The following is an 18,955-nucleotide window of genomic DNA, read 5'->3' on the forward strand; positions in this document are numbered from 1 at the left end:
AAGGTCACAAACCGAAAAGTTTTATAGGAATTCACCATTAAATCAACTACTCTGTATATAGGCCAACGCTAAGTATATAGGAATCCCCCATTAAATCTATAGGAATTCACCATTAAACGAACTGCTACATCCTCTATAGGCTAATGCTTAAGGCGGAGAAGGTGAAGACAAGAGAGATCAAGATTTGGAAAGAAGATGCTGTTGTTTAATTACAGGGATGTTTTGCTTGTACAGATTGGTCAGTGTTATTGTGATATTGATGAACGCACAGACACTGTATGTAGTTATATTGCATTCTGTGAAGATACTGTCAAGAAGCATGTTAAAGTGTATCCTAATAACAAGCCTAGGTGTTCTGTTATATATTTAGGATGTCTCTGGAGCAGCAGAGCATGTCCACTGGTGTCCTGGTGGCTGAAAGCAAACGTGCTGTATCCAACCAACTTACTGCTTATCTCTTACAGAATGATCTCCTAGACCCTAATCAGTCTGGCTTCCGGACTGGCCACTCCACAGAAACGGCCCTCATTGCGGTCACAGAGGCACTTCACTTAGCAAAAGCGAAAGGCCTCTCCTCTGTCCTGATTCTCCTAGATCTATCTGCAGCCTTCGACACAGTCAACCATCAGATCCTCCTCGCGGCCCTCGCAGGAATGGGAGTGGCTGGATCTGCGCTGACATGGCTGACATCATACCTCAATGACCGCTCCTACCAAGTGTCATGGAGAGGGACCCTGTCGGCCACCCGCCCCCTGCGGACGGGTGTCCTCCAGGGCTCGGTCCTAGGACCCCTTCTCTTCTCCCTCTACACTAAATCACTGGGTAACATTATCACGTCTCATGGCTTCTCATATCATTGTTATGCCGATGATACTCAACTCTTCCTCTCCTTCCCTCCCTCAGATATCGACGTCTCTGAGCGGATCTCGGCCTGTCTATCCGACATCTCCGCCTGGATGACGACCAACCACCTCAAACTGAACCTAAGCAAAACAGAATTGCTCCACCTGCCGGCCAAATCCTCCCCCCTGACCGACCTCTCCATCACAGTCGAGAATGCAGCTGTGACCGCGTCCCCGACCGCCAAGAACCTTGGTGTTGTCCTCGACGACTAGTTGAACTTCTCTGCTCACATCGCAGCGACAACCAGAACCTGCAGATTCCTCCTGAGCAACGTCAGAATGATCCGCCCCTTCCTGACAAAAGAAGCCACCCAACTCCTCGTCCAATCAACAGTCATCTCCCGCCTCGACTACTGCAACGCACTGCTCGCTGGCCTCCCGGCCACTGCCACCAAGCCTCTTCAACTCATTCAAAACGCAGCGGCCCGCCTGATCTCAAACCTACCGAAGTCGGCCCATGTCACCCCACTTCTTAGGGACCTGCACTGGCTCCCCATTGCTGCACGTATCCGCTTCAAGGCCCTCGACCTAGCATACCGTGCGGCAAAGGGAACCGCTCCCGCCTACCTCCGGTCAATGGTCTCTAACTACACACCCTCAAGACCCCTACGCTCTGCATCTTCTGGCCGCCTCAGACCTACTCTTATCCAAGCTCCGGGAGGGTCATCAAAGAGAAGCCGCCTATTCTCTGTCCTTGCCCCACAATGGTGGAATGAACTACCCACCCCAGTTAGGACAGCCGAATCCCGTCCAATCTTTCGCCGTCGACTAAAGACGCACTTCTTCAACCATTATCTGAAATAATGAAAAAATTTAAATAAAAAAATCTAACCCCAACTAACCTTAATGTCATGCACTTGTCCTAATAAACTAACCTACACTGTAACACGCAACACTTTGATGAACATTGTTACTCAGCTGATAGAGTTGTACCCTTCCTGATGACTTGTCGTACAGAACTTGTAAGTCGCTTTGGATAGAAGCGTTAGCTAAATGACTAAATGTAAATGTAAATGAAAGCAGAGCCCCAAAGGAGCTAAACGACTTCAGAGTGTGGTGTTGACATCACTGGTCATGAAGTCATTTGAAAGGCTAGTAAAGAAGGAACTGTTGGAAATGGTGGGGGAGGCTCTGGACCCCATGCAGTTTGCCTACAGAGCAGGGACTGGGATGGAAGACGCCTCAATCACATTACTCAACTTCCTGTACACCTAGAAGGTGCCAGCACACATGCTAGGCAACTGGCAATGCGTCTTGACGATTTTCCACTTACAAGATTGTGAATACCACAACAGTGGGTCATTCATATGGACTCCTTTTCAAGGCAAAACAGGAAATATTCTCATTAGCAAGGTTTTAGCTAAAATGCATGGGTTTGTGAAGTACTGAGCATACGACTGGATAAATGAGACTTGGATTAAACTGCACAAGTTGTGTTTGTAATGGGAGGTTTTGATATAGTTTTACTATTAAACTTCAATTCATCAAGTACAGTATTTCTACAGTTTTTTTGGGGGGGGGGGGTGTTCTACGTTCACCATGGAGACATACAACAAGAAGAAAAAAATCTTCATGAATACAAGGCACCACAGGGATCTTTGGGTGAATTATGCAGCATTATGCAGATTCGGGCATGATAAATATTTACATTTGCAGAGCCTGTAACAATTTATTTACAATTCTTTTTACTATATATTACTGTCAATTAATTAAAATCTTTAAGTGCATTAATCGTATGATATGCTTGTGTTAATCACGATTAACTCATATTAGTAAACTGCAGCTAAATGTGTCTGTAGGGGCTGCAGTTATAAATAAATGAAAGAAAATGGTTAGGGAAAGTAATCTTATCAGTCACTTCAATAATGTTTAATGGGTGATCCATTTTGTGAATACATTTGTTCTCTGATGTAACTATCTTTGTTGCCAGAAGACTCCTTCGGACAACCTCTGTTAATATTAACATTACTGCCATCATTACTGTACATGTTATCACTCATGAGCTATAAAGTCTGGAGCTGCGCTATTTACAATGAATAGGTGACTGATTTTGTGGACCTGCAGAATGTTTGTGTTCTTTTTTTATACCCAAATGTACTTGGGTACTTGTACGTGGGGCGACAGTGGCTCGAGAGGTAGAGCAGTCGTCTGGCAATCCGGAGGTTCCCGGTTCGATTCCCGTTCCTCCCGGGCAACGTGTCGATGTGTCCTTGAGCAAGACACTTAACCCCTAATTGCTCCCGATGAGCAGGTTGGCACCTTGCATGGTTGCCTTCGCCGTCGGTGTGTGAATGTGTGAGTGAATGTGTGAGTGAATGGGTAAAATGTGAGTAACAAATTGTAAAGCGCTTTGGATAAAAGCGCTATATAAAAAAGCAGCCATTTACCATTTACTTGAAAATTTACCGGTATACTCAGAATTCATTGTCTATGGAACAGGTTCAGGCTTTATACTTAATGACATCACAAATTTGCATTTAATAGGCTACTCTAGTGTTTCTGTTTGGGAGAGAACTGTTCATGTTCACTAATATCTTTGGACTGTCTTATACCATTGGAATGACATGTTTGAATTCTTAAATTAGGCGCAGTTCCCCATTAAGGACACAGGTGAACACTGATTCTCCATCACATATCTTCCCAGACGCCTGATAACATTATGCCAAGGACCATGAAAGTCTACCTGTCCTTCAACAAGAACATTGCAAAATATTATTCATTTTCTTTGATTTGCATTGACTCCTTTTTTCTTTTTAAAATACATTTGTTTAGTTGTGCTCTATTATGTGTACATTTATGTGAGGCAAATTGCACTTCTGTTAAAGGGGAACTCCAACATTTTGGGAAATTAGCTTATTTAACATCTTCCCTGGAGTTAGACAAGAAGATACATACCTTTTTTGTCTCTGTGCGTGCATTTAGCTTTGGGAATAGACGCTCCGTTAGCATAGCTTAGCTTCATCACTGGAAGTGAGGCAGATCCGTAGCCTTACAGTGCCTTACAGTGTATTGCAAGGTCTGACATTGACCAAACTTGATATGCATGACCTTGGTGGGCTCTAGGTCAACTCCTGAAAAGGGGGTCAATGTCAGACCTTGCAATCAAAAGTTAGGGGGCGCACTGAAATTATGGCAAGGGTTATTAGCCCCCTAACTTTTGATTGCAAAGTCTGACATTGACCCCCTTTTCAGGAGTTGACCTAGAGCCCACCAAGGTCATGCATATCAAGTTTGGTCAATGTCAGACCTTGCAATACACTGTAAGGCTACGGATCTGCCTCACTTCCAGTGATGAAGCTAAGCTATGCTAACGGAGCGTCTATTCCCAAAGCTAAATGCACGCACAGAGACAAAAAAGGTATGTATCTTCTTGTCTAACTCCAGGGAAGATGTTAAATAAGCTAATTTCCCAAAATGTTGGAGTTCCCCTTTAAGAATCACTCACGTCATACTTTAACCATTTATTGTAATAGCAGAATAAATACCAATGGAATTACAGTTAGTCTTGGCGGTAAGGGTGCTCCCTTACTTGTGGGTTACAACAGCAGCAAAACACTTGGCACAGACAGCTCCACGCATGATGGGCCAATCCCAATTCCCTTCCCTAGGCCCTAACGCTAGTTTTGGAGTGCCCTCAACTTAGTGGCACTTCAGAATGGAGCTACAAGGGGAAGGGGTTGAAATCATTACCTAGGAAATGGGACACCCATCCTTAAGTTATCAGTAATAAAATAATGTAAAGGACTCCTCTAGTGATACTGTATGTATATTTTGTATGTATCATCTTATTCGATTTTTGCAGGGCCTACCAACGTAACCTACACTGTAGTTTAACATATAATAACGATAGACCTACATATTTATTGTATGTATCAAACACAGCATTCTATTTACAGTGTATTTTGAGATTATGTTAATTGTGTTAACTCAATTGTGTTTTTATTCAATATCTTCGCAACACCAGTTCTCCGTAACGGCACAGGTCTCTCATTTTGACTGGCATTCTACGACCCCGGCTGCAGAGGAAACAACCCCAGAATGAGGAGCGGTGCAGGTTCACCGTATCGGATTGTTAAATTGACAGAACCATCGTGTCCGCCGTCAAAACATACCTGTAACCATAAATTTTTTGTAATAGTTGAAATATTTTAGGAACAGTGTGCATGTGGGGAAAAGTGAGATAGAAGGAAAGCAACACGTGATTCAGTGTTTTTCCTCAAAGGAAAATGTGTTAGTTCTGCAAAAACCAAATAGGCTGATTTGATTTGTAAAAGAATATACGGGTATGTACAAAATATATGTATCACTACAGAAAAGTAGGTCCTTTACATTCTCCCTTCTAACCCTACTTTTTGAATTAGCATCCAAAAACACTTGAAATGGAGGGCTACATGACCACTACGGTAGTGGCACTACCCCTCGATCCACAAAATAATCGTGACCCCCCCCTACCCTACGCAGCCACATGCAAAATGTGTCCTGCCATTTATGTGTATACATAAAGAAAAGTGGTTTGGTTTTATAGTCGGCTGAGTGCTCTTCTCCACCTCACATACCAACAAGCATAATCATAAATAATACATTGGAAACTTGCACATTCCTTCATTTCAGTCAGTAAACACAGCACTTTATTAGAACATACTGAATGTAAATTAATCATACCTCAATTGAGGTAGCATTTTATTACAAAGTGTTGAACTATTTACAGTATATTTACAGTAGAAAAATATTTTTCTTTACAAATATTTCACATTGCATAATGCTCTTCATAGCAATATTACAGTGACAACAAAATCCTCTTGCAAATAAACTTCTAATTCGCACGGTCATCTATAATAATAATAATAATACATAACATAAGCGCTTTTCATGATACTATGCACTATACTATACAATGATGGAAAACAAACTAGAAATACTGCCTTGCAGTTGCCTCCACCAACCAGTAGCCAGTAGAGGCTTAAGGGTAGAGGGCGGGGCAAACATAGACCAATAAAAGTGTATTTCCCTGCTGAGTCTAACAGCACCAGCTGTGAGTCTCTACAGTCTACAGTGCAATATATGGCGTTTGTGATTTAAGTCTTGATTGAGTAATCAAATGATTTCCTTAACACCACTTTGAGTCAAACTTCCTATCAGCTTACAGTATGTTCATTCAAAGACAGCTCTTGCTATCTCAGCTGTCTCCTTGCATCACACCACCACCCCATTCTCCTCCTTAGATTTTAGATGTTACTTTCAATAACAATCATAATAATACAAATAATGTAGAAATGGGGGGGGGGGGGGCACAACCTAGGTCTCCAGGCTTGGGCCATCATGTTTGGGCTGACACCAGTGTTAATCCTCTCCTTCAGAGTCAATAGATAAGAAGCTCACAGCAACGGACGAGGATAATGTGGATCTTGTTTTCTTTACAAAGCATAGATTCCCATGCTGACTGTGGCCAGGGCTACAAAGAGTCCCAGGATCATTTTGAAAAGAGGTGAAGCTTTGATCGCGGAGCTTGGAATCTGGAGAGTCTTAGCCATCATTTGTTGTCCTGGAGAAGGAAAAAAGGCAGGGATTTTTAGACAAGGACTAGTAACTAAAGTGGACTCGTTGTTAAGATTGTGCAAAGCAGATGTAACAAAATCCAGTTTTACAAGTTCACAGTCACTTTTTTATGTTAGTTAAAGAACCCAGGTGTGTCTTACCGTTGGCCAGTGTGGAGTGTGTTCTGTGTCTCTCGCTCTCAGTTACACTCAACATCTTCTGTAGTTCATCAAATACCTACAAGACAAAGATGAACACATCTACTATTAGCCTTTCAACAGCTCATACATGATTAAACAATCACATAAAGAAAAATCTTCACACCCTGGTCAAAACTACTGTTAACATACAGTATGTCCCAATCACCCCCTCCTGAATCTTTTGTCGTTAACAGCTCCCCCACTTTCTTTGTTTGCTGTCATCTACTTCCCTCATCCCAACTCTCATCCCTCCTCCTTACCTGGATATTAAACTCAAAGGCCCGGTTGGCCTCCTCCAGCACTCCGTTCCTCTCCTCCTCCGTCAGGTCGATGCTGTTCATCCTGCTACGGTACATCTGTTTGAACAGGTTGGCACTGGTCACGCCAGGGAAGGAGAAGAACGCCAGGCCATTCTTGTCCTTCAGCCCCAGAGACTTCTGGGTGAGGCGGCCAAGCACTGATCCCCCTGACAGGTCACCTAGGTACCGGGTGTAAGCATGAGCCACCAGGAATTCAGGGTTTTCTTTGCCAATCTATCAGGAAGAGAGGGTGAGAAGTGTTACCTCGATGCTGTGTAGAAAACTGTGTAGTTATCATATATACATAAGTTATATATTTTCTTTATATATATATATATATATATATATATATAACATGCAATTTAGTTGCTGTTACGTTTGCAGATTATGTTATTTTCATTGACTCAAGTTTATAGTTGCATGGGGTGTTATACTATGATATACTATGCAATTCAGATGCATGTAACATTTACCAATCATGCATACTTCATGAATATTATAGTCTGACAGTGTAAATGGAGTGTCGCAAGTTTCCAGGTGTTTACTGATGATATACCATCCAGTTGAGACACATACTTGTCTTAGCCTGTGAGTGTATCTTTTAGTGGCTGCAGGGACAACTATCTTCTCCCTCCAAGCCTGGCCATAGAAATGTTCCAAGTCCTTCTCGATTGACTCCAGTCTTGCCAGCTCAGTGGGAAAGAAAATAGGGGCAACACCAGGGTGGTTGGAGTTCCTGTCCAGCTCTTCTTCCAAAGCCTGGTAAATCTCATACAGCGAACACAAGAGGAGCTGAGGAGGAAAGGAGGACATGTAGAAGGAAAAGGAGAGTCAGTGGCAGTCCTTCTAAAAAGTCACATGAGGCGCTTCACACCTGTCCTCAGACAGCCTCCAACCACAAACCCTCCACTCACCAGCACCATGTGACCCCGTATGTTACTACGCTCTTATCCATTCCACCACCTAAAAATAATCCAATTCATGGGGCGAAGTGGAGCGTATTTAACTTAGGAGTGAGTTTACTCCAAGGGGCTGCCATCGCAAGGTTTCTACCTCATTACACTAGCTTACAAAAAGTATACAGGATATGCATTACCATATAACTACAGCAGCATGAAACAAAGAAGTATCAATTATTGATTATTAGTTGATATAGAGGAGGTGTGTGTGTAATATTTGTAGTATTACCTTATGCTGTGGCAGGGTGAGCTGTCCCCTCAGGTAACTCAGCATAAGCTCGGTCTTCTCTGCCCTGACATGGACCTCCTTGGTCATAGCTTTGATTTGCTCTGACAGATCCCTGTAGATTAGAAGAGAGAGGAAATTATGTTTATCCCAGCCAACTCAACATGTAAGGCTGTCTAATGTCTAACCAAAGTGATCTTTATACATAGTTAAAGAATCTTTAGCTATGTGTAAGCATAAGATCGCACTGGTGACAACATGTCACACTGACAAACATTGATAGAATCAGTTTTATTCACCAAGAGCACAAGGAATTTGGCCTGATGCTTGCTCACACAAAGAAGACAATAACGACCCATCTAGAACATTTTAGCCCTGGTTTACAGAAGAACTCACACAGCTACATCGGAGTAAGGAGGCTGCTTACAGGAGTAGAGATAAAAACCTATACAGAGAGGCCAAGCACCATCTGAAGAAAGCAATCAGGGCTGCTAAGCAGAGGCATTCTGAGAGGTTCTCAGCTAGGGACTCATCTTCAGTGTGGAAAGATCTCCAAGATATAACCAAAAAAGGAACACTGCCCACTTCCTGTACGAGTGCCAGCTGACCAACTGGTCACATCCTGCATGTGGAGCATAATAACTGAGCTCAGACAAGACCTTATTTCAGATCCAAGCTGTCAATAGAGACGTTTCTGTATTTCTTTTAGATGTAAGCCTGCTGATTGATTGATTGATTGAAAAGTGTATTAACAGATTGCAGAATGGGTACAGTACAGTACAGCTCAATACATACAATTGTTAAGGGGATGCAGACCAGAGAAAGACTTTCGTCTTGTTTACATCAGGGTCCCCCATTTTCAATTCATCATAACATATATGACATACATAACATACAGATAGACAGTACTGCTACATCTATACATTTATGACATATCAGACTTGCAAATACAGTACTGTTTGTGATACAAAAGTGTCCAGAAAAAGAGTGTATATACATTTGGCGTAGAAACTGTACATTGGAGGAGGTTGGGTGGGTGGGGTGGGGTTGGGTGGGGGCTGTACATTGGAGGTGGGGGGGTGTTGGGTAGGACACACACACACATTTTACACTGTACATTGGAATACTGACAAAGCCTTACTTGGTCATTTACTGTACAACTAGGTTAGGACATTTGTAGGGGCCAGTTTCGAATTGCAGTCTCACGTAGGTGTTTTTTGAGAGTGTTTTTGAAAGTGGGTAGTGATTCACATTCCTTTACAGCTTTGGGTAGGGCGTTCCACATTGATGTGGCATAATTGCGAAACGTGTTTAGTCCCTTGTTTGAGCCGAATCTGGGTTTTACATGATTTGTGGAGCTCCCTCTGGTGTTGTGATCGTGGTATTCACTGACCTTTGGGAAGTATTTTGACATGTACATGGGTACCTTGGTTGCGTAGTGTATCTTGTAGACCAGGCCCATTGCAAGTTGCTGTACTCTGTCGTCTACTCTAAGCCATCCTAGGTTGTCAAAGTGGGCAGGGGTGAGGTGGGTTCTAGGAGTCAGGTCAAGCAGTAGTCTGACTAGCTTGTTTTGAGATGTTTGTAATTTGTTTTTTAGTGCCTTTGAGGTGCTTTGGTACCATGAGGTGCAAGCATAGTCGTAGTACCCTTGAATGAGTGCTCCTGCTAGAGTCTTCAGGGTATCCTTGTTTACCAGAGAGGAGATCCGGTACAAGAATCGCGTTCGTTGGTTGACTTTTTTTATTACATTGGATGCCATTTTGTCACAGGAAAGATTAGCCTCTAGGATGGAACCCAGGTAGGTAATTTCATCTTTCCTTGTGATAATATTGTCACCCACTGTAACCGAGAAGCCGTCGGTCTTGCTGAGTTTGTTATTTGCAATGGACATTTCTGTATTTGAAGAGTTAATTTGCATTTGTATTTATTATCCTTTTATTATATATTTTAAATGTTCTCTTTAGCATATTTTTCTTATGATAAATCCTGTTATTTCTTTTTTTTAAATACATTTTAATTTCATTTAAACTTTTGTATCTGTTTTTGCAAATTAATTCTTAATTTATTTCAGTTATGTGCAAGTGTCATTGGTAATACATGCACTACTAACAATATTTTCTCATTCACAGTAAATCACATCATTTAATTCCTACCTGTCAGTCATCTGTTCTGCTGCTGTCTGAGTCGTCCTCTCTGTCTCCATAGCTGAAACTATGAGAGTACATCATCCTTTAGAAACATGCATTTCCATAGTCATTCTTTCAAAATGATCACAAACACCATATAGCAATCCATCCACTATATAAAGAAATGAATGGGGAAAGTAAGTGAAAGTATGAAAAAGTATATAAAGCTGTGAATAATTTTACTCACTGGTTCCTTCCAACAACGATCCCCTCTTTACTTGTCTTGACAATGGTCCTGTTCTCCGTCTCTCTGGGTGCTCACTGCTCAGTACAATCCTCCCCCTCTCTCGGTGCTCAGTACAATCCTCCCTCCTTCTCTCCGAGTGCTCAATACAGAATCGATCTCCTTCTCTCTGGGTACTCAGTACAGACTGTGCTACGTGTGTTATCCTCCTCTGTGTGTTCGGCTCCTCTTATATAGCCCCGGCTTCTCCCCCCTCCTTGGCCTCTCCCCCGCCCGGCACTCCCCTTTTTTGTCGGCTGAGTGAGAACAGGAAGCAGCTTGCCTGTTAAACTCTGGAACTCCATAAGAGCAAAACATGACAATGCAACTCCCAAGAAAACAAGGAGGTGCCAGAGCTAAACATGACAAAGCAATATGCAGATCCGACAATGGAAAGCAATAGGTTAGCCATAATTGGGTTAACATGATACAGCAACTTTGTGAACCGCTTGGAAAATCAGAGAGGGAGGGAGGAGCTTAGCATGACAAACAGAGTTTAGCATGATCAAGCAACTATAGGAATCCGAGTCCGACAGTAAACCGTGAAGTGGGGTGAGGGGGCTACGTGCTAAACATGACACCGCAGGATTCATAGTGGAACATGCTTTGGGAACAAGAGGAGGGACCAGCTCTTAACATGACCGTCCAAGTTTGAGAGATTGAAGTCAATGTTAAAACTTTTATGTTTTAATCATGCAAAGCCACTTTACCAGGGTTGGGAGGTTTACTTTATAAATGTATAAATGTATTCTGTTAAATATGACCTGTTGAAAAGTTTAACTTTATTCAGTAACTTACTCTAAGTATCACAATATTAAAGTAATGTAATCTGGTTACTTTCAGTTACTTTTGGATTACCTCAATGCCAAATGTGAAAAAAGACAAAAGAAAATATATCAATTAATTACTTAGTGCAAATAGTGCATTTAATGCTTTTTAAAGCTGCAGTAGGAAAGTGGGAAATAGCTAATAGGGCCAATGCTTCCTTCTCAATGGTCGAATAACCCCGCTGGTGTCTGTTGAATCTTTTGGAAAAGTACAACACCGGATGCTCTATACCGCCATCATTATCCTGGAGCAGCACAGCGCCTGCACCAAGATCGCTAGCATCCACAGCCAACTTAAAGGGTTTTGCAAACATGGGCGCCGCAAGGATAGGAGCACTGACTAAGATGGACTTGAGTTGTTGAAATGCAAAAGTGCACCTAGGAGTCCACTGAAAAGGAACTTTTGGACTCAAAAGGTCTGTAAGGGGAGCGGCTACAGCTGAAAAGTTTCTACAGAAGCCTCTGTAGTAACCCGCCATTCCTAGAAAACACCGGAGGTCTCGACGAGTACCAGGTTCTGGAAATGCAAGTATCGCTTCTACCTTGGAATGGACAGGACGGACCGGGACCTCTCCCCGTCCCACTACCTTCCCAAGATAGGTGACTGTCGCCCTGCCAAACTCGCACTTAGCCAAGTTCAAGTTTGCCTCGCTAAGCCGGTCGAAAACGTCCCTCAAGCTATCCATATGCCCCCCCCATTTGTCAGAATAAATCACAAGGTCATCAAGATAGGCCTCACAGTTAGCTACACAAGATAGTCATGGGTGCATTACGCATGCCGAACGCCATTACAGTATACTGGAGGAAACTGTTTGGAGTCACGAACGCAGAAATTAACTTAGCCCGCTCGGTAAGTGGTACTTGCCAGTAGCCTTTCAATAAGTCTAACTTGATCACATAAGAAGCACCTCCCACTCTATCAACACAGTCCTCCATTCTAGGCAAAGGAAAACTATCTGGTTTAGTGACATTATTCACACGGCGAAAATCTGTGCAAAATCTATCCGTCTTATCCGATTTATCAACCAATAAACAGGGTGAGCTCCATGGACTAAAACTGGGCTCAGCAATATTATTAGAGAGCATGTACTGTGTGTTTCACTACAAACCTAGAGCCCATCCTTTTAATGTTTCCATCCCTCACTATGTACCCCTATATAACTACCACTGACACACACCGGCCTAGGAGATGGCTCCTGACAGGGTCTCATAACACCCCGATCAGCATCTGGTGTGCCTACCAGGTGAAGGAAGGGTCTACACAAAGTTAGCCCAGCTGCCCTAGCTGGCTGGAAACACTCCGTAATTGGAGATTACCTTTTAACAAGAAGCGTCTAAAACATGGGCTGCACACACAAACATTCCTACTATTACGTTACCATTGACTACTGTAAAGTGCTCGTTTTGTCAATGTAACATAATATGAAACGGTAGCCAAAGTAACAAAAAGATCTATCCATGATTACACAGCATAGGGAGGATGTTAGGAAGGATAGGAAGGGTGATAGCAAGCATAGGAAGCATGTTAGGAAGCAAAGGAAGGGTGATAGGAAGCATAGGAAGCATGTTAGAAAGCAAAGGAAGGGTGATAGGAAGCATACTGTTGGAAGCAAGTTCCAACCACGAGGGGGCAGGGCTCCTAAAATCAGCAGGCAGCCTGCAAATTGTTATTTCCCCTTGTTACTATCGTCCTTTCATTTGCACTAGCACAGTTTAATGTGGAGATAGGTGTGTCTGTCATCCCAACTCTAGTGAGTTGATGGGCTCTGGAGAACTCCTCCACAAGGTCGATGGCGTGGCGAAGAAGATGCTTTAACATTACAGAAGAACAGCCCCATGGATGGAATATCATCTGCTTTTCTTACCAATGATCAATGGGACAAAACTAGACTTGGTTACAAGTTATAACTGAAAGGAGAGAGGACTTTGGTATTGTTTTGTTCTGACCGTTAAGAGTTGTATAAGAAGCTAATATATAATCTTCTCGGATAATCTTCTCTGGCAGAGAGCCATAATGATGATTGGTATTATCTTATCTCTAAGGCCATTATCAGAAAGCGATCACCTTATATTGCAAATAAATGATGCTAGATTGAAACCTTGGACCCTATCTAAACCACTCAAATGACTGGCTTATGCCTAAGGTCCCTTGTGCAAAATCTGAACTTGGAAAGTCAGCCTTTTGTTTTAGTGCACCAACTTATTCAGCATAAAATAAAATGTATTCTCTGTTGACCTATGGACATATTAGGGCCATGATCTCTCTGGTACTTATTTTTACTTTACTGTACGCCCCACTATCCGCTGGGTGCATAGCATACTATAACCGTTATCATGTTTTGTAACAGATTACTGAAGCATATTGGAATGTGAGGTTCTGATATGATTTGATTAATATTGTAACCGTTCCCTGGCCAGACTAGCCCTCCTACTCTAGTACTCCCCCCTCCCCTCCTGTACTGCGGTCAAGTGAGCCGTCTTTTGCTTTTGCGTGGTCAAGTGAGCCGCTCTTATTTTTCGAGTGCGCGATTAGTTCCAGGTTTACGGTAATGCATTCAAACAACCCTGGGACGCTGTTGTAATGAACCGACGTGACTTTTGAACACAGTCTCGCAAGTAGATCTTACAGAAATACTTAATATGACATTGAATGCGCATCGAATCAATAGGACGTTTAGTCTAATCAATAGGACGTTTCGTATGTGCAGTATTATTGAACATCGAATCAATAGGACGCGCAGTATATTCGACCACTAAACTAAAGCTACAGACAATTCCACAGAGGAACACTTCCGGTGAGGATTTCAAAGTAAAGGATGGCATGTGGTTCATTTCTATTATTTCATAAGTAGTTTATTACACTGCCATGTTTGTACTTAATACTTCTCAAGACTACTTGCACAAATAATATTAACTACTTTTACTGTGTACTTTGAGTAATTTGAGTTTCAAAGTCCTTTTTATAGAACAATGAGTATTTTCGACTAACTTTGATGTGGGATAAAAAAAGATTTTCCCATAAGCACTTTATGAAACTGCCATGGTTGTACTTAGTACCTCTTAGACTACTTGTACAAATTATATGAAATATTTTTACTGTGTACTTTTTGAGTAATTTTAGTTTCAAAGTCCCCAGAATCAGCATTTTCGACTAACTTTGATGTTGGATAAAAACAATTCTTCCCATAATCACTTTATGAAACTGCCATGGTTGTACTTAGTACCTCTTAGACTACCTGTACAAATTATATGAAATATTTTTACTGTGTACTTTTTGAGTAATTTGAGTTTCAAAGTCCCCAGAATCAGCATTTTCGACTAACTTTGATGTGGGATAAAAAAAGATTTTCCCATAAGCACTTTATGAAACTGCCATGGTTGTACTTAGTACCTCTTAGACTACTTGTACAAATTATATGAAATATTTTTACTGTGTACTTTTTGAGTAATTTGAGTTTCAAAGTCCTCAGAATCAGCATTTTCGACTAACTTTGATGTGGTATAAAAAAAGATTTTCCCATAAGCACTTTATGAAACTGCCATGGTTGTACTTAGTACCTCTTAGACTACTTGTACAAATTATATGAAATATTTTTACTGTGTACTTTTTGAGTAATTTCAGTTTTAAAGTCCTCAGAATCAGCATTTTCGACTAACTTTGATGTGGGATAAAAAAAGATTTTCCCATAAGCACTTTATGAAACTGCCATGGTTGTACTTAGTACCTCTTAGACTACTTGTACAAATTATATGAAATATTTTTACTGTGTACTTTTTGAGTAATTTCAGTTTTAAAGTCCTCAGAATCAGCATTTTCGCTAACTTTGATGTGGGATAAAAAAAGATTTTCCCATAAGCACTTTATGAAACTGCCATGGTTGTACTTAGTACCTCTTAGACTACTTGTACAAATTATATGAAATATTTTTACTGTGTACTTTTTGAGTAATTTGAGTTTCAAAGTCCTCAGAATCAGCATTTTCGACTAACTTTGATGTGGTATAAAAAAAGATTTTCCCATAAGCACTTTATGAAACTGCCATGGTTGTACTTAGTACCTCTTAGACTACTTGTACAAATTATATGAAATGTTTTTACTGTGTACTTTTTGAGTAATTTCAGTTTTAAAGTCCTCAGAATCAGCATTTTCGACTAACTTTGATGTGGGATAAAAAAAGATTTTCCCATAAGCACTTTATGAAACTGCCATGGTTGTACTTAGTACCTCTTAGACTACTTGTACAAATTATATGAAATATTTTTACTGTGTACTTTTTGAGTAATTTGAGTTTCAAAGTCCCCAGAATCAGCATTTTCGACTAACTTTGATGTGGGATAAAAAAAGATTTTCCCATAAGCACTTTATGAAACTGCCATGGTTGTACTTAGTACCTCTTAGACTACTTGTACAAATTATATGAAATATTTTTACTGTGTACTTTTTGAGTAATTTCAGTTTTAAAGTCCCCAGAATCAGCATTTTCGACTAACTTTGATGTGGGATAAAAAAAGATTTTCCCATAAGCACTTTATGAAACTGCCATGGTTGTACTTAGTACCTCTTAGACTACTTGTACAAATTATATGAAATATTTTTACTGTGTACTTTTTGAGTAATTTCAGTTTTAAAGTCCTCAGAATCAGCATTTTCGACTAACTTTGATGTGGGATAAAAAAAGATTTTCCCATAAGCACTTTATGAAACTGCCATGGTTGTACTTAGTACCTCTTAGACTACTTGTACAAATTATATGAAATATTTTTACTGTGTACTTTTTGAGTAATTTGAGTTTCAAAGTCCCCAGAATCAGCATTTTCGACTAACTTTGATGTGGGATAAAAAAAGATTTTCCCATAAGCACTTTATGAAACTGCCATGGTTGTACTTAGTACCTCTTAGACTACTTGTACAAATTATATGAAATATTTTTACTGTGTACTTTTTGAGTAATTTCAGTTTTAAAGTCCCCAGAATCAGCATTTTCAACTAACTTTGATGTGGGATAAAAAAAGATTTTCCCATAAGCACTTTATGAAACTGCCATGGTTGTACTTAGTACCTCTTAGACTACTTGTACAAATTATATGAAATATTTTTACTGTGTACTTTTTGAGTAATTTCAGTTTTAAAGTCCTCAGAATCAGCATTTTCGACTAACTTTGATGTGGGATAAAAAAAGATTTTCCCATAAGCACTTTATGAAACTGCCATGGTTGTACTTAGTACCTCTTAGACTACTTGTACAAATTATATGAAATATTTTTACTGTGTACTTTTTGAGTAATTTGAGTTTCAAAGTCCTCAGAATCAGCATTTTCGACTAACTTTGATGTGGTATAAAAAAAGATTTTCCCATAAGCACTTTATGAAACTGCCATGGTTGTACTTAGTACCTCTTAGACTACTTGTACAAATTATATGAAATATTTTTACTGTGTACTTTTTGAGTAATTTTAGTTTCAAAGTCCCCAGAATCAGCATTTTCGACTAACTTTGATGTTGGATAAAAACAATTCTTCCCATAAGCACTTTATGAAACTGCCATGGTTGTACTTAGTACCTCTTAGACTACCTGTACAAATTATATGAAATATTTTTACTGTGTACTTTTTGAGTAATTTGAGTTTCAAAGTCCCCAGAATCAGCATTTTCGACTAACTTTGATGTGGGATAAAAAAAGATTTTCCCATAAGCACTTTATGAAACTGCCATGGTTGTACTTAGTACCTCTTAGACTACTTGTACAAATTATATGAAATATTTTTACTGTGTACTTTTTGAGTAATTTGAGTTTCAAAGTCCCCAGAATCAGCATTTTCGACTAACTTTGATGTGGGATAAAAAAAGATTTTCCCATAAGCACTTTATGAAACTGCCATGGTTGTACTTAGTACCTCTTAGACTACCTGTACAAATTATATGAAATATTTTTACTGTGTACTTTTTGAGTAATTTGAGTTTCAAAGTCCTCAGAATCAGCATTTTCGACTAACTTTGATGTTGGATAAAAACAATTCTTCCCATAAGCACTTTATGAAACTGCCATGGTTGTACTTAGTACCTCTTAGACTACCTGTACAAATTATATGAAATATTTTTACTGTGTACTTTTTGAGTAATTTCAGTTTCAAAGTCCTCAGAATCAGCATTTTCGACTAACTTTGATGTTGGATAAAAACAATTCTTCCCATAAGCACTTTATGAAACTGCCATGGTTGTACTTAGTACCTCTTAGACTACCTGTACAAATTATATGAAATATTTTTACTGTGTACTTTTTGAGTAATTTGAGTTTCAAAGTCCCCAGAATCAGCATTTTCGACTAACTTTGATGTGGGATAAAAAAAGATTTTCCCATAAGCACTTTATGAAACTGCCATGGTTGTACTTAGTACCTCTTAGACTACTTGTACAAATTATATGAAATATTTTTACTGTGTACTTTTTGAGTAATTTGAGTTTCAAAGTCCCCAGAATCAGCATTTTCGACTAATTTTGATGTGGGATAAAAAAAGATTTTCCCATAAGCACTTTATGAAACTGCCATGGTTGTACTTAGTACCTCTTAGACTACCTGTACGAATTATTTGAAATATTTTTACTGTGTACTTTTTGAGTAATTTGAGTTTCAAAGTCCCCAGAATCAGCATTTTCGACTAACTTTGATGTGGGATAAAAAAAGATTTTCCCATAAGCACTTTATGAAACTGCCATGGTTGTACTTAGTACCTCTTAGACTACTTGTACAAATTATATGAAATATTTTTACTGTGTACTTTTTGAGTAATTTGAGTTTGAAAGTCCCCAGAATCAGCATTTTCGACTAACTTTGATGTGGGATAAAAAAAGATTTTCCCATAAGCACTTTATGAAACTGCCATGGTTGTACTTAGTACCTCTTAGACTACCTGTACAAATTATATGAAATATTTTTACTGTGTACTTTTTGAGTAATTTGAGTTTCAAAGTCCCCAGAATCAGCATTTTCGACTAACTTTGATGTTGGATAAAAACAATTCTTCCCATAAGCACTTTATGAAACTGCCATGGTTGTACTTAGTACCTCTTAGACTACCTGTACAAATTATATGAAATATTTTTACTGTGTACTTTTTGAGTAATTTCAGTTTCAAAGTCCTCAGAATCAGCATTTTCGACTAACTTTGATGTTGGATAAAAACAATTCTTCCCATAAGCACTTTATGAAACTGCCATGGTTGTACTTAGTACCTCTTAGACTACCTGTACAAATTATATGAAATATTTTTACTGTGTACTTTTTGAGTAATTTGAGTTTCAAAGTCCCCAGAATCAGCATTTTCGACTAACTTTGATGTTGGATAAAATCAATTCTTCCCATAAGCACTTTATGAAACTGCCATGGTTGTACTTAGTACCTCTTAGACTACCTGTACAAATTATATGAAATATTTTTACTGTGTACTTTTTGAGTAATTTCAGTTTCAAAGTCCTCAGAATCAGCATTTTCGACTAACTTTGATGTTGGATAAAAACAATTCTTCCCATAAGCACTTTATGAAACTGCCATGGTTGTACTTAGTACCTCTTAGACTACCTGTACAAATTATATGAA

The 18,955-nt window shown here is 39.8% G+C and overlaps 1 protein-coding gene across 1 annotated transcript; it reads right to left on the reverse strand.

Moving 5' to 3' along the window:
• Positions 1-5,544: 5,544 nt before the first annotated feature.
• On the reverse strand, positions 5,545-10,652 carry LOC311231951 (heme oxygenase-like). Its single transcript, XM_084318592.1, has 7 exons — positions 10,498-10,652; positions 10,278-10,335; positions 8,125-8,236; positions 7,513-7,728; positions 6,898-7,170; positions 6,599-6,674; positions 5,545-6,444 (listed from the first exon to the last, which is right to left on the reverse strand). The coding sequence occupies exons 2-7, from the start codon at positions 10,325-10,327 to the stop codon at positions 6,317-6,319; spliced, it is 855 nt and encodes a 284-aa protein (XP_084174718.1). The 5' UTR covers positions 10,328-10,335; positions 10,498-10,652; the 3' UTR covers positions 5,545-6,316.
• Positions 10,653-18,955: the final 8,303 nt, after the last annotated feature.

Source organism: Notolepis coatsorum, assembly GCF_963971535.1.
Source record: "Notolepis coatsorum genome assembly, chromosome: 7".
In the NCBI taxonomy this organism is placed as follows: Eukaryota; Metazoa; Chordata; class Actinopteri; order Aulopiformes; family Paralepididae; genus Notolepis; species Notolepis coatsorum.

Coding starts and splice junctions, on each gene's coding strand:
- LOC311231951 (XM_084318592.1), bottom strand. CDS start 10,327: ATGGAGACAGAGAGGACGACTCAGACAGCAGCAGAACAGATGACTGAC. Junction 8,237..10,277: donor GCAGAACAGATGACTGACAG/GTAGGAATTAAA, acceptor TCTAATCTACAG/GGATCTGTCAGAGCAAATCA. Junction 6,445..6,598: donor ACACTCCACACTGGCCAACG/GTAAGACACACC, acceptor TTCCTTCTCCAG/GACAACAAATGATGGCTAAG.